This window comes from Drosophila grimshawi, unplaced genomic scaffold (assembly GCF_018153295.1).
Source record: "Drosophila grimshawi isolate 15287-2541.00 unplaced genomic scaffold, ASM1815329v1 contig_1367, whole genome shotgun sequence".
Classification (NCBI taxonomy): Eukaryota; Metazoa; Arthropoda; class Insecta; order Diptera; family Drosophilidae; genus Drosophila; species Drosophila grimshawi.
This window is the reverse complement of record NW_025062889.1, coordinates 9,836,548-9,849,908: the sequence shown is the minus strand read 5'-3', so window position 1 is coordinate 9,849,908 and position 13,361 is coordinate 9,836,548. Positions and strand designations below refer to the sequence as shown.

The following is a 13,361-nucleotide window of genomic DNA, read 5'->3' as shown; positions in this document are numbered from 1 at the left end:
GCTCTAACCCGCTAACAATTGTTTGTTGTTTTCGTTTTCGTTTCGTTCTGTTACAGCTCCCTCCTCCTCGTCCGCCCCCACTCTTGCCAAGCCCAATAACATGCATGCTAACCAAAATGCCACAATGCCACGCCCCCAGAAAGCAACTGACAACACGCCAAACCAAAACTTGGACACGGATACGGATGCGGATGCCACAGCAATGCTGGCCGACTCCATTGGCAAGATCAATATGGGCGAACAAACGAATGCGTTTATGCAGGAGGCCGCCAAGATAATATCCAATATGCTGGAGGCTCGTCTGGCGTCCAATGGCAATGGCAGTGCTCCACTCTCGCACGCTGGCAGCACATTGAGTTTGCGCAGCAACAGCAATTCCAATCTCTCCAAGAGTCCGATGATTGTGCGCAAGCGTCTGGATCTCGACGACTTCAAGAACATTGATCCCACACAGCCGGTGGCCTTGCACTCTGTGGTTGCTGTGCCACCAACGCAGCAAAAACAGCCAATCCAGGAACTGGGCAATCAAAAAGCGGAGCCACAGGTGGCTCGTGTAGAGTTGACGTTGCCCGCTCAGCATCCAATGGGCAAAATTCTCGATATGTGTGATAATGGCAAGACGCCAACGACGACGACAACTGTGGCCCAACAGGCACCCGAGCCGGTGGCCTTTAGAAACAATCTGCGGCGCACAGGTGCTACACACGCTGCCGATCGTCGCTCCTACATTGAACCCAAGCAAAACTCGCCAAGCAACAACAACAATAACAATGAAAACAACATAAACAACAGCAACAGTAACAGCAACAATAGTCAGCCAAATGCGCCCAGTTTCAGCGTTTGCGTTCGAGCACTGGGCGATGCCCAGGGGCCCATGTCCGAGGAGAATGAGAAGGCCGTAAGTCAGTTGCTCAAGGATGGTAAGCGTCCGGTTTGCTGTCAGTGCAACAAGGAGATTACCTCGTAAGTAGCCTGCCTGCGTCCCCCGCCCGCTTGCACATGTTCCCTACTCACCTACTCACCTACTCCTCTCCGTTCACTCCCTCTCCCAATAACTGATAACTAATTAAACGTTTAATCTCAACAGAGGACCATTCATTACCGCTTTGGGTCGCATCTGGTGTCCGGATCACTTCATTTGCGTGAACGGCAACTGCCGTCGTCCACTGCAGGACATTGGTTTCGTTGAGGAGAAGGGCGATCTGTACTGCGAGTACTGTTTCGAAAAGTATCTGGCACCCACATGCAGCAAGTGCGCCGGCAAGATCAAGGTAATAACACACTCACACTCACACTCACAAATGCCTTACGGCTGAAGCTAAATTCTTCTACTTTTCCGGTTTGCAGGGCGATTGCTTGAACGCCATTGGCAAGCACTTCCATCCCGAGTGCTTCACGTGCGGCCAGTGTGGCAAGATCTTTGGCAACACGCCCTTCTTCCTTGAAGACGGCAATGCGTATTGCGAGGCCGATTGGAATGAGCTCTTCACCACCAAGTGCTTCGCTTGCGGCTTCCCCGTCGAAGCCGGCGATAGATGGGTGGAGGCACTTAACCACAACTATCATAGCCAATGCTTTAACTGCACTGTGAGTACTCCCGAGCATTCGTTCCCTTTGAGTTTTCGTTAATCCTTTCGCTTAATCCTTGTTTAGTTCTGCAAACAAAACCTGGAGGGTCAGAGCTTCTACAACAAGGGCGGTCGTCCCTTCTGCAAGAATCATGCGCGCTAAGGCCGCTAAAAGATCATATCAGATCTAACATGGCTCGACTATGGACTTCAGGGAACACGCACACTAATATGTAACACCAACAACAACAGCAACACCGATAACAACCAACAACAAATCAACAAAAAACAATCAAACAAAGAGATATAGCGCTAAACAGTTGTCAACACTGAGTAGATCGCATAGCTTATTATTGCAATTATCAAAGTAAATCAAACCTAATTATTACACATACTTAATTTCATTTTTATTCGTTTTAATTTTATTTTATTTTTTTTTTTAATATTTGAATTGTGCAACCAACTGTTATCCTAATTTTAAATAAATGAATGAATAGAAAGAGAAAGGGAAAAAGAAAAAGAAAAACACTCGGAAACAAGCAAGAATGAAAAACTGTAAACGACACGAAATCGAATTAGAAAACACACAAGCACAAAGCACAATCAGAACTATATAGTATGTATATCTATCTGTCTACCCATTTATGATTATATTATTTATTCATCATGTCATAATCGAATTATTAATTATTTACGAGAATTACACCCCCAATTACACCTATTATGTATATGTATGTATTTCACAAAAGTTATTTAGTTCAAGTTTGAAAACGATACGGTTGACCAACCAACAAACTAACAAACAAACCGCGCGAAAGGATTTCAAATCGTATCCGACATCAACCGAAATCGCAACAAATCGGAAGGAACGCAACGCTGGTTGTCAGCAGTAAAATTCATGAAAATAAATTTATCAAATTCGTTGTGACCGTAAATTATTAAGCAACAAATTAAATTTAAACGCTACTTTCATTTATGTTGTATACCGAATCGAGAAATATCTAAAATTGATTGTTCATTATAGCAAATCAGATCAATAAATTTCGAAATCTTTTTCGCGTTTAATTTGAGTGAGTCTTTTTTTGTTTGATTTTTTGAACTCATCGATATATTCAGACTCAATCCGACTGTCAGCTGGCCAATTTGCATTTGCTATAAAATACCTGATTCAAGTACTTGGCTTTACCTCTTCAAATAACTTCCCACAAACTCTCAAAGCTATCTTGGGAGCAATGTGCGAAGATGCGAAGAGCGTATTGTCACAATCGTTGGCATATTCCGGTAAGCTGCTCTCACGTATTTCGTTGACAGTCGAAAAGTATGCAATAGCTTTTGCTTTCTTCCAACATGCACAGCCACACACACACACCACACACACACACCACACTCACATATCGACACACATAAACGCAGTCTCACACGCTCCATTTCGACAGCCAAGAGCAATTTCATGCTCAACCAATTTTTGTTGTTTTCATTTGGCATTTTTCGGGGCGATTTACAAACATTTTGGTGCCTGGGGTGGGTGGGGGATTGGGTGGAAATCGCTTTTCATGCCGTTTTCCTCCTATTTTGTTGGCCAATGGAATAAGGTGTCAATTTTTGTGTTCGCTCCGCATTTTTGCGGCCTGGGTGTTAATCGGTGGACCACTTAAAGTGCCTGCAAGGGCTGCACGGTCAATACAAATTCACGCTAGATTAAGCAAGATATACGACTATGTGAGTGAGTTTCTGTGTATGTATGTGTGTGTATGTGTGTGTGTGTGTGTCTGTGTGCTTTTGAGGCAGGCTGCCACGCCCTTTTGCTGCTGAACACTGGCAGGCAGGCAGAAAGAAAAACAATTTGCGGTTTTTGTGGTATATTTCAACAATACATTTTTGCAGATGTTTTGCTTTTTAGTTTATTTAGCCTTGCACAACACGATACAGAGGACTTTAAGTTGGTATTAAGTATTTCTATAGTATATCATTTAATTTTCGTACGGTTCTTATCCATCTCCATCCATCTTATCGATCTTTACCAGTATCTCATAATGTTAACACACGCATATACCATCGCTACTATATGCAACTACAATTTATTCGTAATTAGTTTTATTTTAGGCTTTTTATTAGGTTTCTTTTTTTTTTCTTTTGTTTTCGTTTTTGTTTTTTGTTTTATCTATTTGTTAATTTGTTTTAAACGCATTCAGAAATCAGTTTCACTTTCCATTTGATTCATTATTCGAAAATGCGCGCAAAATTTGTCACCGTAGCGTTCCGTCGCGAATTTACATATAGTTTTTGTTTTGTATATATATAGTACATAGCTTCATACACATATATATATACATATATATATATAGGTAGATATATATATTTATATATATATATGTATGTATATTGAGATAGGGAAAATCTATACTTAACGCATGCTAGAAATGCACTCGAAATTATTATATACAAATCGTTTAATCGATTTTAAACGTTCTTTTATGGATGTGTTTTGTTATATTTGCATTTAGGTTTTTGGAATATATTAATACTTGTACATATGCATATGCGATAGTTCGTAATAGATATGCTTACAAAAATAAATTCAACACATTCAAGTACAACAAACATATCTTAGTATCTAAATGCCGCTTACAGTAGATATCAAAGTATATTTAGAGTTATAGTACTATATATATATATATATATATATATATTCATGTAGGAGCAGAGTTGTAGTTTTCGTATCGTACAAATAAATACCTTTGGGTTAACGAGTGTTTAAAAGTAACAAACAAATAATAAACAAACAAAAAAAGAGATAAATGAAAAACCAAAAAAACAACAAGCGAACAAACGACAAAGAAAACTGAACATTGGAAATCCATTTGGATTTTCAAAATGTTCGCATTGTTTTCCGCTTGAGTTAAGCTTCACTTATTCGCTGTTGGACATTAGGTTTCTGGGAGTTAAGGTTTGGGTGAGGGCTACAAATGCGCCAATATATCGATCTGGTCGAGTGCACTGGCCTGTCCAACCGATTGAGATTGAGATGGCACCTGTGCCTGTGCCTGCGCCCTTCCACCCGAGTTGCTGCTGTTGGCCTGCGATATGGTCACAATGGTCACCAGGTCTTTGGCCTTTGCTGTACTCTTTGTTGTCGCCGTCGACGCTGGGCTTTGGGCCTGGCTCTGGCTCTGGTTCTGGCCGCGATTCCTTGACTCGATTTCCACAATGGCCGATGTGAGCAATGTGTTGGACTGCAGCGCACTGTAGTCGGGCAATTGCTCCGGCGATGGCTCCGGCAGATCCTCATTGGCCAGCAGGCGACCCGATGGCGCCGTCTCAATCGTTCGCTCGCTGTTTAGCGTCAGTGAGGCCGTCGTCGCATTGCGGGAACGGTAACTGGGTGGCAGACTGTATTCGGAGCCGCCCATGCTGCTGCTGATGGTGCCACCACCACCACCACCAATACCCGACCGCAATGTGGTCAGGGGTGCCCTGCAACAAGAACAAGAAGAAGAACAAGATGAAGAAGCAGTCAGTCAAGAAATGAGCTTGAGATACGGATGAATTCGGATGTATGCATTATTTGCGCAAGGGTCGACATGAGACAATGTCAATGCATAAATTTGCATATAGAGTCAAGTATCTAGCTATATATCTATGAGCATTTATCTATGTATCTACGAGCATTTATCTATGTACATATCTAGTGGAAGTTGATGCCGTTGTCTGCATGCGACTTTGTCAATGTAAATAACAAAAGGCGTTCGGGCAATTGTTGCCAGTCAGTTGTCTTATACTATGTATGTACGATGTGTGTACATATGTCTGCCCGGACAAATCCTACAGAATTCACACTTCAGTCAACCGAGCAACAGAGCAACAACAACAAACAGGCATAGGAAATTCCGATGTCGGATTTGAGCCAAAAATGCAAAATTTCAAAATTGTATAAAGCAATTTGAAGTATGTAAAATTGCATTTAATTGTTCCCGACAAAGATTCAATACAAAAGGAAACAGGAATACTAAGTAAGATGGCTCTTTCTGTGTATAAATCTCTATCTCTTTCTCTCTCTCTATATATATATATTTATATATCTGTACAGCGGCATAACAGGCAATTTTCACAGGCACTCGGCACTTGGGGCTCGTCTTTGTTTGTTTAATTGACTTGGCTAACAGCTTTGCCTTGCAATTGCTTGGCTCTCCACTCAATGCTGGGCCTAATCCTTGCCAGGCCTGCTCGGCCTGCCTGACGCAGATTGCCTTTTAATATACACACACACACACACATACACACACACTACACACGCGCTTGTTATGCAATAGAAAACCGAGTGTGTAAAAGTGTGTTTCTGTGTGTGTGTGTGTAAATATTTTGCAAAATTTCACAGATTTCTTTGTTGGCTCTTGCATCATTTGAATATGCCATAACACACTGTGTGAGTGTGTGTGTGTGTGTGTTTGTATGTGTGTCTGTGTGTGTTTGTGTGTGTGTGTGCGTGTGTCAGACAGACTGAAAGCAAGTCTGCCTAAAAGTATGCTCTGATTCACTTCCACCCCACACACTTTTGCATAAGTTTTTGCTTTTTGGCATACTTCTCTGTCACTTTTTGCACCCTTTGCTTTATGAGCGCCTTGAAGCGGGCATATTAGCTTATAAATTGCTACAACATTTTTTATCGCTTCAAAATACATGCGTACTTTTGGCAAGATTTGAATTTATTGCTAGTGAAATTATATCGTATCTCAGTGGCGAGCCATGTCTGTCGACCTACTGGCTATTTTCAATTGTTTTCCACTGCTTTAAGCTTTGCCTGGCCACCTAAGCTGCTTATATGTATTTCCCAGGCATTGTTGTTGTTGTTGTTGTTTATATGGTTACAGTGGTTACAGTGGTTGCTGTTGTTGACTTTTGATTTCCATTATGTGACATAAATATTTAAGTGAATGTGGCCTTGTATATCATTACCAGCAAATTAATTTGCCATAAATTTGCATTTGTCTGCTGAATACATTCACGAGTACTCATACACCCACTCGTACACCCACTCGCACTCTTTCTCGTATTTCGAGTGCTTAACAGAGCGTAAATTTACGAGACTCGGCCGCAACTCAATATTTTTGTAACGCAATAAAAAGTAAACTTTTCTAATTAGCAGCCATTATGCGATCAAAGCGGCAATTATCTGCCACCCTTCGCCCAACCTTTGCCAAACCGCCCGCCAACTTCACCCGATGTCCTGTCACACTGGTGTCCTGGTCCAGCCAGACGTTGCCACTGTCGCCTCGTCTGCGTCCCCCCTTCTTAATACTCATTACAATGGCGCCTCATCTCATTGTCGGCGTCATTTCAATTGTTTCAATTTGCTCATTGTCTATCTGCTGTCTCCTGTCTCCTGTCTCACATCTTTCCTCCTCTGTCTGCTGTCTGCTGTCCTGCCGTGGGTGTGGTCATCTCTCCAGTCTGCCTCCGTTTCCTGTCTCCTCGCCCTTGAGTGGCTGGCAATCGGATTGTTGCGTATTTAAATTGTTTGCCATTTTGGGTGGCGACTGTTTGAAGTAGTCGTTCGGTGCTCAATTCAATTAACTTGCAAATTCCTCTCTGACGCCCACTCGAAATCAACAAAAATCATTTGTAAAAACAGCAGCACCAAAAACAAAAACAACAACAACAAATACAAATATAACCATTGACAGGCTTCCAAAGTTTTTGGCTGTTGCCGCATTAAAAAATGCCCAAAAGTTTGTGGGCCAACCCCAAGCAATGTGTCAATGTTAGCACCCATCCAGCAACCGCACAAAGCCAAACCGCTGACGTTTCAGCTGATGCTGCAACCCCAAAAACGCCAACTCCCCTACCTACCACACTTCGCTCTTAACCCCAAACCCCATCATCTCATTCCTATTCCAACCTCTAACTGTGCGCTGTAAACATTTTGTGGTTGCAGCGCTAAACTTTACAAATAACTCACGAGGAGCGTTGTAGTTTAGCATGCGAGTGGGGAGTAGGAGGTGGGTCGGGGGTTGGGGTTGAGGCAAACACTTACCTCAGCAGGCTGCCAGCATGAGATCGATATGTGGGTGGTGGCGAATTGCCACGCACCACTCCATTCTGTCGATCGCGGTCCAACAGCAAAAGTCTGCAAATAATAAGAAAGAAAAAAGAAGCAAAACAAATTATTAGCACAAAAAAAATACAAATATTTCTTGGTGTAAAACGATCCATCACAGCACTGACCCAATTAATTAATTAATCAATAAATCATCCACTGAAAATAACCGTACAAACAAAAGAGTTATACCAGTTGGCTTCTATTTGGATAATCGCTGCGTTTGCAGAATCATTTTTGATTTATTGACTTTAGTGTACACAGAAAACATTTTCGTTGCTTGAATCAAATAATCCACATTGTTGATTTAATGTGGAAATTATTAATTTATTACTGAACTGAATAAATATAGCTTAAAAAAAATGATTCATTTCAGATATAAGTATTATAACTCTCAGATATATAATTGTTGCTTAAAACAATGGAGATATTAATTAATTATTAAATTGTAAGGCTTACGTTCCTCAATTCAGTCAAACTATCTACATAAACTACCTACTAAAATACTACATAAATCAACTATCGGCAGCATACTAAATAATTTATAAAATAATTGTTTAAAATTTTAGCTGCTTCCTGTCAGTACACATACCTCATGAAGGGTAGCGCACAAGGGCAAAAATAAAACCAAAACAAAAAAGGGTATTTTAATTATATAATGCAATTAATTGCGCAAGGACATGCAAACGGATGTGGTTAGCCGCGCATGTCCGCCGCTGTCCTTGCCTGCCACACACGATTTATGCGTCATGCGAGCTTACCCCATCTGCCATATCTCTAATGTTTATGTGTGTGTGTGTGTGTGTGTGTGTACCCACCTCAGACGATACTCCTGCATGCTGGCCTGGTAGGAGGGCGGTGGCGGACGATGTTGGAACTCCGGATAGAGCAGTCCGTGTGGTGCACCGCCGCCACGAGCGCAGGGGCGACGTCCGCAGCGGGCCAAATCGACGGTGGTGCCCAGTCCAAGGCAGCTTTGGCCACCGGGCGCTGTCATCCGCCAAGCAGCGCCGCTAACGGTAACCAGCACGACGCCAACTCCTGCAAAGACACACATCAATTTGAGTTATATGAAACAACAGAAACAACAATAACAACAAAGCAAAGCTATTGGCGAATAGCAAAAGCAATTGTTAAAATGAGCGTCCAATTAAGTGTTTGCTGTTGTAATTGTGCTGTTAAATTTAATTAGACGTCAAACGCTGCGTGGGCGTGGCGCACAACTACTGCCAGCCCAGCCCACTTAAAGCAAATCGAGCGGCGCTGTCCAGCAATTTGAATCTGAAGGGGCAAAGCCATCGACCAAGTCTCAAACTCCGAGACTCTGGCAGTCTCCGCCTCAGTCTTAGTGCCAGCATCCACTTTTACTTTCGCCAATCAGGTCCGGTCCGGTCGGAGTCGGAGTCGAGGCTTTCCTTTTGACAACTGACAGCTGCATGGGGCACGTCTAGTGGCACCGACAAGGGGGCAGTGGAGCGTGTCATCATCATCATCAGCGAGACCCCCTAGCCCCAGACCCCCACAGCTCAGAGCTGAGAGTAGTCAGAGTTAACCTGAAGCTCTGACCGGCAGCTGATTAAAGCCAACAATAAAGGTAGGCATTATTTTTATTAGACGAAATTGTCGTCGTTTTATAGTTGTTACTGTTACTGTTGCTGTTGTTGTTGTTGTCGCATATTTTCATGAGCAATTTGCGCTGAACAAGAAGAAGCAGAAGCAGCAGCAGCAGCAGCAACAGCAGAAGAAGAAGACGAGCAGCAAGCAAATGACTGCAATTTGTGCGTTTTCGTTTATGAGTGCGACAACTCGAGAGGAGGCAGTGGCAGTGGCAGTGGCAGAGGCAAGCGGTTTATTACTAAGCGGCATATGTGTGTATATGTAGTTGAGCCGAGTTAAGTTGAGTTGAGCTAAGTTGAGAGCCAGTTGGAGGCTTGATTGCCATTAAATTATGTAAAACTTTGCGTTACAACTCAACAATTTTTGGTAATTGCCGCCAGAAAATGGCGCAATGTCACGCTTCGAGTGCCCTAACTAAACGCGACTGGCAATTGATTAGAGCGTCGTATACATAAGTAATGCTCTCAAACCCAAAACCCCAAAACCCCAAGCCCAAACCCAAGCCGAAAGTCAAAAACGAAGTTGGAGACGGACGCGGACGCAGACGCGGAAGTTGAGACCGTAGACCGCGACGTGGTCGTTTGCACTTGGCCCCGCTTTTAGTTACGTGAGCCGCTGCTGAACTTTGTGCAGAAAGCGAAAGAGCCAAGAGAGAACTTTAACGAATGACTCATGGGTAATAGCTGAAAACTTGACAGATTTAATCAGAGGCGCTTACAAAATGTTTACACAAAATGCACAAACAATTGTTACTCAACTCGTTCGATAATCACTTTTTTTGTTGTCAAAATATAACAAGCATAAAAGCAGGCATAGCTGATGAATTTCATTTGGATTAAATTGGTAAATAATTGTTGCTATGTGATGTTTTTTATATAGTAGCCCGATGTTTATGATTTCTATATATATATATATATATCTTGTTAAGCAGGAATGTTTTTCAAACAAGTACACAAGTCGTCCAATCCGACCGGACGGATATATGACAAGCTTCGTCAAGATAGCTTCGAAATAAATTCTTGACTAGCCTAGTCATAAACTCGGCTAGGGATGCTGATAAGGAATTCATTCTTGAAAAATATATAATATAAGGGCATAAAAAATTCCTTCTATTTCTGCAGAATCGAATTTTTCACATTCCCGGGTTATTTGTTATTGTGATTTGAACGCAGCCTTAATTGGCAATCGTCAAGTTAAATTCTTTTGTATATATCGCCTGTAGAGATAGAGTCTCTGTGAGCATTTCCCACAGATATGTATGAAAGATAAGCCACCCACACGGGACAGATGGCCAGTGCCAATGTTTACCAACTATCTGTACTGTCTGCCGCATAGTGGAGCTGATAAAACTCGTAACCGGAACTAACTGCTCTTACAATATTGACACATTTTGTGTCTTTACAAATTTGTTTGCTCTTCAAACTGGGTCAGCACACACAGTCGCGCCCAATACAAAGGGCAGCAAAAATAAAGAAGAAAAACCCCAATAACAGCAACAAAGCAACAAAGTAATTGTAGAAATTGTTTGTGTGTGGGGCAGCAACAAAAACTACAGCAAAAACAGGCCACCATTTCACATACGTAATTGCAACAAATGTGCGAGTTGTGTAAACATCATGAAACAGCAATGTTTTAATGCCATTTTTGTGACCCCAATTAATTGTTGGATATTTGCTTAAATACATATAGATTGTTACGTAATCGAGTTGTATATCCTTACTTACCAATCATTAGTAGCGCAGCAGTTAGATGTGAATTTGGCGGACCCGCCAGTCCGGTGGCACCCAGTGCTGCACCACCAAGGGCGCAGGCGACGCCTCCGAGGGCAACAACAGCAATGAGAGCACGCAGCGGTGGTCCAGCAAACCACTGGCCACAGCAGCCCTTTCCGGACCGTTCCGACGGCGATCTGCAAAGAATAAACAATTCTTTTGTTTAGTTTTCGTAGCACTGGCAGCAGCTGTGACTGTGAACATTTTTCGGAAAATTTCAGCAAACATTCGCACAGAAATGGTTTACAAGTCGGACAGCGTTCTAGCTGTGCGCAGGTGGGTCCGCAAGGACACTTGCCACGCCACGAGCTAAAGCAACTGGCAGCTGTTCGGAGTTTTCGTAGCGCGTGCAAATTGCTGGAAGAAAGGGCAACGGCAGCCAGGCAAACTTAACAAAAGCGCAGCGCGAAGAGAATGTGCGAGACAATTGTTGTAATGTTTTTGATTTATGAGCTGAAAGACAAAAAATTTGCGCACCGAACACAATAAAACAGGCAGACGACCAGACGATGACGATGAGGATATGAATGAGCTTGGTATGGAGGCTGTTGCTGTGGATGGGCAACAGCGTAAAATATTTTGCGCATTTGCCAGCCGAGCATAGAGGAAAGCAGCAAGCACAATTTATGTGACGCAGACGCTCCAGGAACCAAAAACCAGAATCAAAAACATCAATGCACAGTGTCTCCGAAACGCAAATTATGATGTTGAAAATTGTATTTATCTAATTAATACAGACTAAATGCTGCCTGGCAACTTTCAAATATAGAAATATATTTTTATATTAACCTTTTCCTTTAAATTAGAAAAGGAGTTCAAGCAATAAACGAATGAGAAACATTTAAGTTAAAATGTAGAAGATAACAATTTATATAAAATATATTGGAATATTAATGTTAAACACAAAAAACGGCTAGATTAGGTACACCGAAGATAACATTCCCCTGTAGACCGATTCCATCTGTATTTCAACCACCCGATGGCGATATAATATATATAATAATATAGTAGTGATATGCAGATAATTTGTTACTCAAACAATGGGAGGCAGAGATACCTTAAAGTTGTATGACTTGAAGACAGGTAGGTCAACAAAAAGACAGCGCTATATTGACTCGGCTAGTGAGGCTGATTAAGAATATATGTATAATATATATATATATATATGAACAAATAAATTGTATCAATAAATTAGTTCGCGTACACTGTACCAGAGTGCAAGACTGACGACAAGGACGACGTATGTGCGTAAATTCATTAGGACACAAATACAGACGACAACTCGAACAAAGGCATGGAAGGGGAGAGAGATTCGTTTAAGGATACGGACACTGGAAACGTTTTCTTTATGGCCACAGACTCAACTCTTGTCTCTGTGTTTGTGTGTGTTGACAACCTCCCCGCATAAATTTGGGGTAGGAGGGGTGTAGCCATTGAGCTCGGGGCTTGCCAAACAATTAGACGCCGAAATATTTATAGGCGAGCAGCTGCGACCTAAACCCCAACCCCCAATTCTTGGAGTCCCAAACCCGTATCCAATGGGACGCTGCCCACTTTTGTGTCATCGACGCAATTTAAGCAACTGAATGATAAATTGTTGGAAAATTACGTGCATAAAAAGGCAACCGGCTATGGCCGGAAATTTATGTTTAATAATTTTATGTTGTCGCCCGAGGCTTTCGAGGATTTTTATGATTCACCATTAAATGTACACAACTCACTGGCACCGCCAAGGCGAATGGGGAAAAGGCAACAGGGGCCGAAAGGGTGAATCCGCTTGAGGCCTCACCCTGTCGTCGAGTAGACCTAGCTGTATGCCACATGAGCTTCTCGACACGGTTCGGCTCCTAGGTATTGGAGAGTTCAGGGGCCGCGGTATTTATGTTTCATCAGCTGTCATGTCGTGTCATGATAAATAAGGTCTTCTTAGCGCAGCCATCGCTCACACGCCAAAGGAAATGAGTGCGCAAAATGCGCAGCAGAGTAAAAGGTAAAATCAGCCAAGACAATGAAACAAGCGAATTCACTCAGTCAGTCACTTGTCATTTCCCAGCTGGTTCTTGGGTCTTAAGTGAAACCGGCTTAATCATTGCTATTCTCAAAGCTTATTAGTAGACAAATAGCACAGGAGAAGTCAAAGAGCTACTTAAATGTACATCTTCTTCTATTTTTCTACAATCGGTAAATGCTGTTCACAGCGTATCATTGCCCTTTGTAGCTAAAATATTTCGATTACACCTCTACAACTTATTATACCCTATGCCCATGAAATCGATTAAAAAAAGAAAGTGTATTATGAACACTCATAAC

The 13,361-nt window shown here is 42.2% G+C and overlaps 2 protein-coding genes across 26 annotated transcripts in view; one reads left to right on the top strand and one right to left on the bottom strand.

Moving 5' to 3' along the window:
• The window catches only part of LOC6559091 (PDZ and LIM domain protein Zasp), a 58,997-nt gene extending 56,364 nt beyond the window's left edge, over positions 1 to 2,633 (top strand). For 24 of the 25 annotated variants that reach the window (XM_032733994.1, XM_032733999.1, XM_032733993.1 and 21 more), the window contains 3 exons: positions 1,088 to 1,271; positions 1,348 to 1,587; positions 1,654 to 2,633. In XM_032733994.1, the coding sequence (XP_032589885.1) occupies positions 1,088 to 1,271; positions 1,348 to 1,587; positions 1,654 to 1,731 (502 nt within the window). In that variant the 3' untranslated portion in view covers positions 1,732 to 2,633. Of the gene's footprint in view, positions 1 to 56; positions 964 to 1,087; positions 1,272 to 1,347; positions 1,588 to 1,653 lie in introns of all 25 variants that reach the window. The other variant, XM_032734013.2, reaches the window with a different exon arrangement.
• A 1,802-nt stretch (positions 2,634 to 4,435) lies between these two features.
• The window catches only part of LOC6560821 (serine-rich adhesin for platelets), a 46,997-nt gene continuing 38,071 nt past the window's right edge, over positions 4,436 to 13,361 (bottom strand). Inside the window, exons 5-8 of the mRNA XM_043216348.1 lie at positions 11,004 to 11,188; positions 8,481 to 8,703; positions 7,600 to 7,692; positions 4,436 to 5,042 (exon numbers count right to left, since the gene is read on the bottom strand). Coding sequence (XP_043072283.1) covers positions 4,529 to 5,042; positions 7,600 to 7,692; positions 8,481 to 8,703; positions 11,004 to 11,188 — 1,015 coding nt within the window. The 3' untranslated portion in view covers positions 4,436 to 4,528. The remainder of the gene's footprint in view (positions 5,043 to 7,599; positions 7,693 to 8,480; positions 8,704 to 11,003; positions 11,189 to 13,361) is intronic.